This window comes from Aplidium turbinatum, chromosome 4 (genome assembly GCF_918807975.1).
Source record: "Aplidium turbinatum chromosome 4, kaAplTurb1.1, whole genome shotgun sequence".
Classification (NCBI taxonomy): Eukaryota; Metazoa; Chordata; class Ascidiacea; order Aplousobranchia; family Polyclinidae; genus Aplidium; species Aplidium turbinatum.
This window is the reverse complement of record NC_137475.1, coordinates 39292214-39306665: the sequence shown is the minus strand read 5'-3', so window position 1 is coordinate 39306665 and position 14452 is coordinate 39292214. Positions and strand designations below refer to the sequence as shown.

The 14452-nt window shown below is 37.4% G+C and overlaps 1 protein-coding gene across 3 annotated transcripts; it reads left to right on the top strand.

The window, feature by feature from the left end:
• The first annotated feature begins 228 nt into the window (after window positions 1-228).
• Window positions 229-11821, top strand: LOC145769470 (A-kinase anchor protein 7-like). 3 transcript variants are annotated; one of them, XM_082581114.1, is made up of 9 exons: window positions 229-368; window positions 4443-4689; window positions 6471-6598; window positions 6741-6873; window positions 7541-7701; window positions 8126-8235; window positions 8700-8844; window positions 9633-9803; window positions 11004-11821. In XM_082581114.1, exons 4-9 carry the CDS (start codon window positions 6839-6841, stop codon window positions 11063-11065), a joined length of 684 nt encoding a protein of 227 aa, XP_082437240.1. In that variant the 5' UTR covers window positions 229-368; window positions 4443-4689; window positions 6471-6598; window positions 6741-6838; the 3' UTR covers window positions 11066-11821. The 3 variants fall into 3 exon arrangements, with proteins under 3 accessions (XP_082437240.1, XP_082437242.1, XP_082437241.1); XM_082581116.1 differs by lacking the exon at window positions 11004-11821 and adding an exon at window positions 10749-10887; XM_082581115.1 differs by lacking the exon at window positions 4443-4689 and having other exon boundaries at window positions 263-368.
• The last annotated feature ends 2631 nt before the right edge of the window (window positions 11822-14452 follow it).

Below are 14452 nucleotides of genomic sequence, written 5' to 3'. Positions count from 1 at the left end.
TTAATCCATTCGGGTAGATGAGGCATCATGCTTTCCAACGATAGGAAAATCGTTAAAATCCGAGCAGAAATGAGAAAGCTAGGAGGCACTATTCACTACAAATATTTAAAAATCAATAGCCTTTCCGCTTTTGCTTCTATTCCGCGTTTTTGCACCCTTCTTAAAAGTAGTTGGGTTTTTTTGCATGACGTCAGACATTTTAATGACGTCACTGACCAAGGCGGCCGATGCTTAACCAGCACCGTATTTGATAATTTAGACTATTCAACTGTAAATCATTTGTCAACACAAATGTATAAGTCTTCTTAGAATATAGATCAACATGTCCGATGAGAATTTGAAAGTTTGTGATATCAAGATTGATAGAGGTATGTCAAGTAATGTTTTGTCTACCATTTATTTGCATTGTTATTGCTTCCCATATCTGTAATATTTTCTGTGTGATCAAACCACATGTGGTCATAATATGTCTATTTAGATAATTTTATAGGCTACAGGTATCTAAGATTAGGCCATAGATTTTGCTGAAAAAGCATTAACAACAATTAAGAAACTATTTTTTTTTTTAATTTGTGATAAAATGTTTTCATAGCTAATCATACATTCAGCCATCAAAACTTCAATATTTAGTGATTGAGAGATAAGACTATCAGTCTATCATACTCCTTAAATAGAAGTCCATCTGGTTAAAAGTTGGTGTAGCAGTTCAGGAGTTATATACTAGAGATTGAAACAATGTTTATCAATTTTCATAAAAATATACCATTTTTAAGTTATTTAAAAGGGTAGTGATTGTAACAATCGAATTCTGCAAGATCATAAACTGACCTTGCATCCAACAACTGTGCTTTTCGCCTGACAAGAACGGCTACCATTTAGGTCTCAATTCATCACTTCTGACTCAAGCTGACCTATGTTTATCCAAGTACACAAAAACACTTACTTGTAATCCACGCACACAAGCCAACCATCATCAGAAAGAAATTATTGAAAAATGTGACCGCCCACCGCTCAAGTCGAAACACAAAAAAAAACTTTTCGATAAATGAAACACTAATTCAAACTCATTCAAATGGAGGTCACTGAAGCGTGAACGCAAAACAAGAACATTCAAAAAATAAGAAAGGGATCGCATAAATCGTTTCTACAGTGATGATAATTATACTTGTCAAATAATTCATAGCATCTTTTCACAAATTTGGACTAGGTGGGCAAATTTTCAAAAAAGGGCACTTTTAGCGCGAGAGTTATGTTAAAAAGGGCACTTTTTGCGCGTAAATGATGGGAAAAGGGCATTTTTACCCGAGCGTAAAACTTAAGCTTAAAAATGTAGATTTCTCAGGCAAATTGTGGGCAAAAAGGCATATTATACCTAGACTAAACGTTTGAGACCCATAATTGATTCCTATATTCATCCCCGCCCAGAATATTTTATAAATAATAATGTAATAAAATTTAATCTAGCAACATTTAGTTGGAGAGGCTGTAGCGCCCCCAGCATAGGGCTTAAGGGGCTCAAGCCCCCCCCCCCAAACCCGCCACCAAAAATCAAGTTTTGTATGTTCCCTATTTATACCTTTTGCTTACAGGTTAGATAGGAATAAGACACAACAATACAACAGGGCTGAGCATCATAACAATATATTTTACATATTTACAAATAGTTTTAACAGTCGAATGTTTTCGGCTTCACTTGAGCCCTTATCAGGAACCTGAAAATAGTGCAATAAATTTCAACTTCCTGAAGGTAAAATTACATTAGGAAAAGGCAACTACATAAATAACTACAAAGAAATTGCACCACAGAGAACGTGATACATTAGGTAAATGTTGAGGAGAATGGACGAGCCTCCAGCAAATAATTGTTTAGCCTATTTAAATTTGGGTTGTAGCGTTTGATTAACACTGCTTCCTGAATTTTAGTGTCAAATTGGGATTTTCCTTTGCGTAAAATTTTGCATAAAATTCCTTTGCGTAAAATTTGAGTCAGCAAAGAATTTTCGATCTGTGCAAAAAGAACACTCCATGATATGGTCTTTGATGGCACTTTTCTTAAACTCTCCCAAAAGTTCAGATGCTCCTGTACTCTCGTGGTCAAACGTCTGGTGGACATAACCGATGTACCGTAGGCTACTTACGTCAATGCCAAATCACACGGACATGAAAACCAGTACCGGATTTAGCTGATGGGGGGCCCGGGGCACTTTTAGATCGGGGGCCCCCGGAACAAAAAAAGTTTTACCTTTACGTCTACAGTAGCATTAATCTAGCACTGCACAGCATTTTGCAGAAACTTCAAAGGCTGAAAGAAAAAAAATAATAACACAAAATCACATTTTTTCCATGTCGGGGGGCCCTTCAAAAGGGGGGCCCGGCGCACCTGTACCCTCTGCCCACCCTAAATCCGGGCCTGTGTAAAACTGTATAGACCTACGACATTTGAGCAGAGAGACAAAGGCGTCTGGAACTTTAGTTGAAAATACGAACTAATTTTGAATGTTTTACTGTATAAGTAGGAAAATGTCCACATCAAATTTACTGTTTGCAAAATTAGTGTTTTGTTTCAAACTGTTTTCATGCTAGTTGTTGTTTTCGCCTTAATTTGTGTTTGCAAACAGAAAGCTAATTCTATTTTGTCATACATGATGAAAAAGTCGAGATCTATAAAAGATTACGAGAGTGGACGTAGACGTAGGGATGAGGATGCATGGGGTTAACTAGGCCAAGTTTTAATCTAAATGAGAGAGCGAATCCTGATGTATTGGCAACCGTTAGGTTGTGGGCCGTGAGTGCCTTTAGCCTAATATTAATCAAAGGGATGGGTATTGGCCTATTGTCACTGTCACTATTGTCACAAATCACTCGGCCGACATTTCTGAATTAGCCCCACCGTAAATTTTTTTCTGGGTGCGCTACTGTGCAGAGGTCTCTTGTACTAAAGTAAAAAGAAACAACTACGATAATCTATGAAACACAACTGCTAAGATATTATAATGAGTTCAATCTTTGCAGAATTAGATGATTCTAAAGAGCTGGTATTTTATTTTGATGAAAATCAAGAAACAAACTTAATTCAGACATTCAGAATCTCACACAAAATTTGAGGTAGCCTACTCACAACACAAATTGCTAATTAATCTGCTTGAATGGAATATTGAGGATAGTATAAGTAGCCTACCGTAGGGTCAAAGGTAGGCTCATAAGTTCTAAATGTATGCTGAAGCTTTCCATTTAGCTGTTCATTCTTCAACTTGGATCTAACTTAAACAAAAATTAAGTCTAAAAAATTGCCCACCTAGTTTCAAACTAGGGGGGCAAAGAAAGGGCTAGGGGGGGCAAGCAAAGGGACTAGGTGGGCAATTGCCCACCTAGTTTATATGTGAAAAGATGCTATGAAATAATTGCTACACATACACAAACAATGGTATCGTACATTGCTTAACCAAAAGCTTCTCAACATAAGTCTGTATTTTATCTTGATTTTTTTTTAAAAGCAGCTTTAGTTTGAACCATTTTCAGTTAAATATTTGGCTGTGGCTATATTTACACTACATAGTGTAATAATAGCCTCAATAGTGTTGCCAGATATGGAATTCTGCCCTAATTTTAGAAAAGTTTAAAGCTGTTGAAAACAAAAACTCGTATTTTGGAATTTTTTTTTAGTCCTGGGCAGAGATCAAAACCCTAACCTTATTCCTAACCCTTACCTTAACTTCCTAACTTTAATCCTAACTTTGGTAACACCTGATTGTAACCATGGCATTAAGTGTGGAAAAATAGCCACTTCCTAAATATTTATTGAATAGTGTTATAATTACGTCTTTGTCTTTTTATTGTAAAATTATTCACTTCCATATACATATTACATATCCTGGGCAAAGATCAAAACCCTAATTTAATCCTAACTCTGGCAACACCTGATTGTAACCATAGCAACCATTGGGTAAAAATAACCACTTCGAAATAAATAGCCCATATATATACATTTTCTTTTATGAAATGTGTGTTCTGCCAGACAAAAATCTAATTTGAAGTATCGTACGTTTGTATTGAACTTAAATCAAATATAGTTATTACTCTCTAAACCCTTGACAGCCTGTTTCACCTAAAATGAGGATCATCAGAAGGTCCTTATTCAAATAGAATCTAAATCTAAATTAGAATCTAAAATAAAATGTATTGAACTTATATATTATAACAATATTCAAAATAAAAATTTATAAAACCTTTGTAGCGGACGCGGTAGTTAGCACGCACGCTCATATGCAGCCGTCCGTGCTGACGGCGACATTCCTGGGCAGAACCGAGATCAGAACTGGCGAGGAATGACCAGGACACGATAGTCTTCTTCACTGCCTATTTTATTGACTAGTTGACAGAATAATACTTGACCACAAGATAGAATCCTTTAAGACTGCGTTGTTTACTAACTTGACTGCTAGTTTCAGAAGAACAGAATCCAAACGTAGCAAAAAGAGAACACCGAACTATTGACAATCCCACTACCGAAATACTAGCATGCTGGCGTACTACATTACAAACTTCATCACAACAAAAAGAACTTCAACTTTGGGGAAAAGAAACTTCGTTTACGACTGCATCTTCCAGAGAACAGAATTCTGCATACTACATTTTACCATTTAACATTCTTGATTACAAACAGAATAATAGCGAGTCTGAGTTGCAAAGGTGAGTTGCAACAGTATAGTATAGTTGAATAGCAGTCTAGTAAGTGAAGGATCATAGTTGCAGTTTCTTAAGAGGAACTCTAGTTTAAATTGGAGAGGCGCATCCACAGGCATTGCCAATTCTACATGCGATCATCTAACGCAGGGGTGACAAACCTTTTTGCATTCGTGGGCCACTTTGTCAATTACACATGAGTTATCGGGCCACACAACTTTTTAATCGCAACCTACCTGTAGCCTACTATGAAATGCTTTAGAAGCGACTCAAGATATTATTCATGAAAAGTAACAATTTTACGGCAAATGAAAGTAATAAAACCCACACAGTTGAAACTATCTTACGCAGAATCGAAACATACAACAGCAAAAATAAAACAAATCAACTTGAGCAAAAAGGATAGAGCAACAGTACTTGCACTGAAGACAGTTTAATTTTCTAAGTTTAATTTTTCAGTTAAGCGTTTGCTTTCATATGAGTATAATTTCTTCTTTTTTTGGCTCTATCCTCTTTGCTCAATTTGAGGAAATGTTTCGACCATTATGCTCCGAAACAACAAATCAGTTAATGAAATTTCTTTTTCAAACAACAAACAAAAGCCCATGCGAATCATACAGCTGAAGCTATCTACTGTAATGCAGCAATGAAGCATAAAATATTAAAAAATAACATTGAAGCATTGAATTTTTTTACTTAGTTTGATTTTTGGAAAGTTCTTTGCTTGACTAAGCGTTCGATATTAGGTCGAACAGACGATGTGGCAACTCTCAACTGCATAGCCTACTAAGATTTTCATCTGTCAGCCTCGACCTGTAGCAAAGGAAGGTGTACCAGTGAAGGCATAAAACAGCTTTGAGATGTCTTTTGTCTTAATGCATGAGCGATTGTCAAATTGTTTTGTGGGCCGCACAAAATTCTTTGATGGGCCGCATGCGGCCTGCGGGCCGCAAGTTTGTCACCTCTGATCTAACGTAATACAACGGTGGATTCACTAGTCGATGAAATACAGTGGTACTGCGATTCAGGCACAATGCAAAGATTGATTAATTACAAGACTGCATTCCGAAAGTACGCGGTATTTGTTGATTGGAAAGGAAGATTCTAGAATTCAACATGACGTCACAGTGACGCACGTTGCGTCAGAGAAAATTAGCTCTCTGGCGCCACACTTTACACATACCTGTACAGTGTACACTGTACAGTAATTATTAATTGAAATATAACATGTTATGTTATAGCAGAGTTTGTTAGCCTGGTGTTTGCAAACCCTCAGGGTTCACAAGAAGGTTTTCAGGGGGCATTTAATGTGAAGCATGATTTACTCATGTGCCTGTTTATTACCAATCCTGGAATTGAGAAACTTATTTGCTACAAACTGGCACAATCTTTACACTAAATTTTAGTATATTACAGCTAGAATACTGTAACTGTTGTTATAAAGTGCAGATTATAGACTAGTTGTCATCCTGTTATAATGTGAAGTCATTGAGCTTTTAAATCACATGTTCATATCCTTTGCAATATCACTTTTATCGAGTCAATGTACTACCACTTTATTTGATGTCAGGTTAGTTACTGGGGGTTTGCCGATGGTTTTGTAACTCAGAGGTACTTAACAGTAGTGAGGTTGACAAGCCCTATGTTAGATTCTGTTAGAAGTACTGATTACTGACTTAATTCTAAATTATGTGAGCAGTACAGTTAATCAACCTTGCTTGTAACTTTAAGTTTCATGTTATAAATTTATTGCAGTTTTGCGGTAAAACTAATTTTTCTTGTTACAGAAAAAGTGAAGCCCAAAAGTAAAAAAAGAAAACATGCACACAAAGCTTCGAGCAAAGAAATTCCACGAAGAAAATTCCTCGACCTAACTTTTTTATTGGTGTTCGAATCAATGTATCAGCTATCTTAGGTGAGATAATTTGTGATGCATTGAAAGTTATATATGTTGATTTTAGAAATTCCTTATGCTGCTAGAAATTGACTGATTGAAAAATGTTTTATAACGTTAATGTTACACTGAAAAATGGTTAATAATGATAATGTTACACTAGGAAAAATTCATGCTTTGCAAGAATACATCAAGGAGAATGATACACGATTGAGCAAGGCTGTTGTTCCAATAACAACAACCCATGTGACACTCGCTGTTATGCATTTAAATGAAGGTGAAGGGGATATTGAAAAGTAAGAGTCTTAGCTTCAGCTTATTGGTGATGTTACTTTTTGAAGACAGCATTTGGTCAATATGTGTTTACGATTGTATTTGATGTATTGTATACATATGGTTTCTATCAGATTTCGCAGCACGCAGGCAAGAATGTCTGGAAGAAAAAATACAGTGGTAGGTTAAGCCTAGCTGAGGATTGTCTTTCATCTCACACTACTTCCCTCAATTTAGAGCTCTAACGTGGTCAATGGTCATGCTGATTTTTTATTGGCCTTTGTTGGAACCAATAAGCGGATAATTTGGGCCCGGTACCAATGAGATTCTAGGGCTCCAAATCGAGACACTTCTATCAAAAATGTACTACAATGACTATGCAGTATGCAGTGGTTTCTTCAAGTTTGCTTAGAAAAGTCACCGGTCCTTAATTTCATCCCGGGTCAAAAAGTAACCCCTGGACTCTCCAGTCAACAGTACGGCCAATAAAACATTGTTGAACATGAAGCTCTCTACTTTTTTGTTCACTAACTACGTCAAGCGTATGGATAAGAATTACTATAACTGGTCACTCACTTTTCACTGGTGTGTGTATTTGATAAGAATTTCTATGCATGGATTTAAATTGTATTTTTATGGAAATTTTTCTAATACAACAAAGAAATGTTGACTTTTATTTGTACTCTGCAGAATGTGCAATATATTGAAAGAGCAAAATTCTGCAATTGAAGAAATTATTGGAAACTCTGGCTTTGAAATTTTGTTGAAAGGAATTGGAAATTTTCGACAAGAAGTTGTGTTTGTAGAAATTTCTTCTGGGAAAGATCTTAATAAGTTATCTGACTTGTCTGGTAATCTATAACTTGGATAATTTAGTTTCATTTCTACAAAGCTATTTTTGCTAAGAATACATACTTTGCGCATTACAGTTTCCGACACTAAATGGGAAGGTTTTTGTTCAATGTTAATGTCTTTTTTTGTCGTATTGAGGCTTACGCCTGGTTATTAAAGATTTAGTTAAAGTGGACGGAAAGTCAAGGAAGCCAATCTTCGTGACCACCTTCAGGCACGCCTTTAAGTGTTTTACCAAAGACACAGCCACGTGCTCTTGAGCGGTGTCGAACCGGCCCTTTTTCGAACGTCGTTTCAGTGCTCTCACCACTTAACAATGCAGCTGACAATGCCTTAGTGATTCTTGTTAAGAAGAACATTTTTGTGCAAAAACTGCAATCTTTATGAACTAATGTCCTTAATTTATTATTTCTTTTAATTTAGAATTACTTGTGAAGTCTTGCGGCGATTTCTGCGATACAGAACAAAGGACATTCAAGCCTCACGTTACAGTAATGAAGTTGTCAAAAATGCACGGGCCCCGAAAAAATAAAGTAGGCTATATCTTGTAGTAAGTTTAATTAGTTCATGTTAGCTGCTATTTTCAATTTTCTCTGCATTATTTTCATCAACTTCCAACGCAATGTTAGACCTAAATGGTCATGTGATAATAGACCTGTAGGCCTATAGATAATAGACCGGTAAATAAACTTGTGATAGGTCAATAGCTGAGACACCTTTTTTTCTAAAGTATTCTTGAATGCTTTTTGTCTTTATTGAAAACTACGGTTTTTAGCGTATTTATGAGTAGGCCTACTGTAATTTGGCTTAGTTCAAGCTAATCTCACATAGCTTTGACCAGGCTTACCGACGCTCATGTCAACTTGAACATTTGCTTAAGAATTTCAATGAGTTTGCAACAGATATTTTCGAATACCACCATAGATTTATATTATAAATTACTATTGTTTTGGTAATCATTGTTTTTTGCATAATTAAACCATGTTTGTTTCTGCAGTTAAAAAAAATCCCAGGCTATCTTTATAAACCGTTTGTGAACATGTCGTTTGGGAAGCAAAAGGTTACCTGCTTTGAACTTCTTTCCATGCTAAAGAAGAAGCAAGCCAACGGCTATTATCACAGCGAATATCGGTTGCCTTTGGGTAGGAAAACGGAAACCTAACACCTTTATTTAAAATTGAAGATGCCTCTTTGATTTCTGTTTGTGGTTTATTACTTGGATATTAAATGTTAAATTTCAAAGTATTTTTCATTGCAGCTTCGCAGCAGCTTGTGTTCTCTTAGCTAGTAAAAGTTGCCCTTTTTGCTGGCTGATGGAACAGTAGGCTCAACGCTCAATCATCTCGTTTTGGTAGTTTAATAGTTTTAAAAGTGAACGTTTTCTCTAGTGAGCAGATAAACATCCAATTTTGTTTGTTGGAACAATTTTCGTGGCTGGGTCTTTGGCAAGACACTTAAAGGCACGCCGTCGATTGTGGCGTGGCGCCCCTTCGACTATAGCCCTTGATTTCTCTCTTGTATGAACAGTACGCTGCTCCTGATACCTTGTTATTAGCCTATTGTTTTGGATATGTTTCAAAGGTAGTTAGTCCCGTTAGCTTAGTGGTTATGCGCCCGGCACAAGATCACGCGGTGCTGGTTCGACTCTCGGGGTGTGCGCTGGAGCAACGCATTTCAGGACTGCTCTCCATTCAGCGGCACCTAGTGAATGAAATAATTCCCCGGCAACAACACTCCAACAATCGGAAAACTTCACTCTGCCAATCTCGGTAACCGGCCCTGCGTCAAGAGCCTCTACAAGTATGCAAAACTACCAGGAATAACCTATCAAGGCTTTGTCAGTCCGAGGATAAAGATTCAAAAACCAACCAATACGAGAATGTTTGATAAGTTTGCTGACGTTAAGGCTGTGTTTAACTTTTCAATACAGAGAACGTGAAACAGCAAAATGGCAGCAACAGTGATTGGTCGTTTCGTAATCTCGCAGATTGCATGGTGGTGTCGTCTATTACCCTAGCCATGCTGACAGTTGATAAAGCTAGAGGATTCGCTGACGACTTATCCGACAACATTATGCATGATGTAATGGAACGGTTTAAAGGTATGTGATCAACCCACGTTGAGAGAAAAGAGATATGGTATCCACCGTTTTGTATTATATTGTCTTGTGCACGGCCTACTACTCTTCTAGTAGGTCGTGTCTTGTGTTTTTTTGCTTATTCATGATAAAGTTATCTTTTAACTTACGCTTGAGTACACTCCTTATGGAATATCAATTTCAGCACCAATTTCATTTAAATTGGTCGAAAAATGTGGTTAACTTGTAGAAAACCCAACACATTATACATCTTTGGATTTGGAAAGGGTATGAAAATTGCAATCAAACTGTGGCACTTAAATCGATGAAAAACGTTTCTGTGAAAAAAAATGTCAAAAAATACAAAGTTTTTCCTTTTCTTTAAATGTTTACCACCGGTAAAAAATTTAATAAGTCTCAAGGGAGAACTTTTATCATTCCTAAGTTTTTACTGGCATTGTCGCCATCTTTTACCCATGAGAGATTTTCTTCCACAGGTGTATATTAAAAAAATGAATAAACTTTGAATTTCTGTACGAGAAAAACTTGATGTTTTTGCAATTGTTTTTTAATTTTAAGTGAAACAACACAGAAATAGCAAAAAATCTTCTCATAGATTACTTCTCTAGTATATATTGATTATGCCTGCAAAGTTTCATGCCATTCTGACAAGAAATAATTAAATAAATGAATAGCTGAAAACATTAAAAAATGACTTTCGAAGAAAACAGCATTTGAAAAACACCCATTAAAACACAAGCTACATTACTCACATTTATCATGGTAAGTTTCGACACACAAAGACATTGAATAGATTCAAAACTTTACCATGTTCAGAATCCTGATGAAATTTACTGCTCTTTAGATACAAAATAAAATAATAAAAAAGTTATTTTTATCACAAGTGTCCCTCTTGTAGACTTTTATTTGTGCCATTGATGTGACTGTTTTTTAATTCTTTAATTGCAGCGGTGGGATGGCGCAGCGGGTAAGGCGCTCGCTTTCCAATCACGCAATCCTGGTTCGACTCCCAGCTTATGCTGGTTGTTGACAAACACCGCTCACCTCTACCCGTGTGGGCGTAATTGCTGAAGTAAAGGCGGCCGAGAGAAAGGAACTGGCCACCCTTGTTAGTGTCGATGGCTTAGTATAATGAGAACCTAACCTTCTCATCCCTTGATGCTTGGATTTAAGTATGGGACTCACCTTTGCCTTGAATTGCAGAAAAATCTTTTCAACATCAAAAGAGTTTTAATGAAGCGGACCAATGTATTGAAGGGCTTTGAAATGCAAACGATTCGGTAGCCTATAAGTCGAACCTCGCCTCATGCAAGTGGAAGATAGTTGGGTGCTGGATAGAGAACATGAAGAGAAGCATAGTTGGTTTAGTCTATGTAGTCCACTGTGTTGCTCTTACGTAGAACACGTTGCAGAATGAATATCAAGTGGAAATTTAGTTTACTTGTTGTGCCCCGTGGTGCTACACTATAGACAGTGCGGTGTGAGCACCATCTCAGGCCCTCTACTGGTGGGCACTATTCTTTAGGGACTGCGCCTAAACTGTTTAATTTTGGATTGTGTTCACAAACCATGGACTGTTCGATAGTGGAAAATGGAAGCATTAGGTTTGAGCCGTAAGCTCTTTCAATGCAGATTACCGCAATCGAAATAAAAAATATGCCTTCGTCATTGTAGTAAAGAATGCACTCTTTCATATTTAATGGGAAAGAGTAGTTATTATGCAGACAATGCCGTAATATGCATTAGAGTCTGCCAACCATAAACTGCTTTGCTTTAGTGCGATGCTATTTGAGCAGCCTATCGCTAGGGCAAACACTTTTTTTTTTTATTTGCCGATGCTTGATAGCCTATTTGTCACAGGAAGCAGCTGACTCGGTGACAATGGTATAAACTATCGCTGCCTTCTGTCCTGAAAATTAGTATTTCATGGTGTTAATTTTGTCGTATTGATTGTTGGCGTAGCTTACTAATTTTACCGTACCGTAGGTTGCTATTAAAACAAAGAAATAAAAGTTTTTTCTCTTGTGCTTCAATTTGTTTTAGCCTATTCATGCCTCTTAGACTATATGACTTTGCGCGTGGGATGTGAGTTCGGACCAAAAACAACCAAATTTTACCCCACAAATTTTAAAAATAGCATCGCCGAAGTTTATCTAAAAATTTAAAAGACCCAGGTGCGATAATTCTACTATGAACACGGAAAAGGTTTTTTGACTCGACAGCTGTATTAGAGGCAATACCGCGCGTTCCAAACAGAACGTTAGACAAGACCCGGGACAAGACACACACACAGTTCAGCAGGTCAATGCCCTAGGACCAGAGGTGTACGTATACGCCGCAGACTTGCGGGGTAGACTTTTTGTTTACGCTAACGCTTGCCACATTTTTTTGGATAGTTTGCGCTTGAGGCTACGCCGTAAAGTTTTTGCGGTTTTTTAGCGCATAGCGTCAACGCATACTTTTAAATGTATTTTTTTCGCTACAACACGCCAATACCTTCCAGCGCTGCAGTTGAAAGAATGTTTTTAATGGGCAAAGACATATTGGAACCAAAACACAGCAAAATGTCAGATGAACACTTTCAAATGCATGTGTTTCTTCGTGAAAATTCAAAATAAAACTTGTTTGTTTCGAGTGGTTTATACCGTGTGAATGTTTGGCACCTAGCAAACAAAATGAGTTCACGCTAGTGTATGCGCTGACGCCGCCAACTTTTTTTACAATTTACGTTGATGCATACGGGGTATGGTTTTACGAACGTTTGCGCTGACGGCGTCAATATTTTTTGTATACGCGTACATCACTGCCTAGGACTAGTCGTAGGCATCTCTCGTGCAGCGTAGGCTATTGTTATAATCATGAGAGAAATCAAGGGAGGTCTTCAAGTGTCTTGCCAAAGGCACATACTCTTGAGCCAGGGCTATCACCACTCAGTTTTGCAACCGACATGCACGATTAATAACTTAAGTACCGTACGGTATTCATTTTCATCTTTTTTATGTGCTTATAGGCTTCTGCAAGCTTCTTTGTTGTTTGCAGTACCGGTACCCTAGTTTATATTATTTAATTGTAATAAAAACACTAAAAGTGATGAAAACCCTCAAACGAAACCTGTAGGCCTAATTAACAAACCAACTATAATAGAACAAAAAAAGCCCAGTGAGATTAATTATCAACTAACTTCAACCATCTTCGCAATATTGTAACAACAATCGATGCCAAAACAAGTTTGACATGCCCAAAACTGATAGTGTGGACACTTGAGCCAGTTTTCTTTTGTAAAACTTGCAGCAAAATAACCATCACACACAACACAAACAGGCTCTTTTCTTTTGTGGTTTGATCTTTTCAAAACTGTTTATGTTTTAATAACCCACGTTAACGACAATGGAGATAGCATCACTATTGGTGGTGTTGAAAGGTTGAAATTAAAACTAACCTTGAAGTTTTTTTTTCCTTTTTTTGAAGTTTCTGGAGTTGGATGCGGTAGGTGAGTTTGCGCGTGTTTTTAGGTTAGTTTTCTTTCGAGGTAGGGATGGTAGAAGTAGGAGATTGCTCACTCAAAAAGAAAGTGGACAACTGGAGGGTCATAGTGTTATTTGGCGCAAACTACAGCTTGGCGCAAACTACAAAATTTGGCGCAACTACAGCTTGAGGTCTACCGCCATATGTCGCATACCCACGTGCAGCGTATGTGACCTGGCTGCGTGTGCACAAAGTGTGTAGCCTATTGCCAAAATAAATGCATGAAAATATGTGATATCATGCTTAGGATGTACTGTAATGCTATGCTAGTCATAATAATGCAGCAATAGATTTCACGCTACAGTGGTAGGTAACAGTAGTTAACCTCGCACTGCTGTAGCAAGGTTCTGTCGATATTCTAGCATCCTAAACCTCGCGCAAAATATAGCATTTCGTTTGTTAAAAATGTATTTACGTAAATGCAAACAAAACTTTTTGCAGTTTTGCTAATTTCTAAATTTCGCAGTGACCCTCGAGCTGTCAATTTCGCACGAAAAATCAATAAAGCGAGTCGTCCCGGTATTCCACTGCCCCTATTTCGAGAAAAACAGTCAGTATGATCGTGTTTGTTTGGACTGAATGAGTGAGATATGCCAAATTTTTTGTTGAAAATGCTCTCAGAAGGCACCAAATTCAAAATAACCCAGACTCCCACCGCTGGGTGTCGCTTTTTTCCGCCGGCCGTCAACTTCTCTTTCAAAATTCTTCGTTACGCTACTGGGTGTTACACAGCGCAACAACAGCAGCAACTTACTAAAAGTTGCTAGGTGGTACGCAATCAATAAAAGGATGAGAAACACGTCTTGACTAGAATGATACCGATGATACCAAACCATCAAGAACTAAACCAGTGTTTCCCAAACTTTTTTTTAATAGCGTTTTCCTGGACAATGAACAGAGTATCAAACGCCCCCTCGACAAAAAAAAGTAAAACCAAAGTTGTTTTCCATTCATTACAACTTAAAGTCCAACTCCAATGAGACAGATAAAGTTGGTGCAATGCCATCAGCCTCTTGATATCGGGTTCCAGTTTGGATAGGAACAATTTTAAGTCTCCACGTCTAACTTTGTCAAGACGGTTTATTTTGTTATCCAGAAGCATTGTCATGGCACTGCAAGCACGCTCC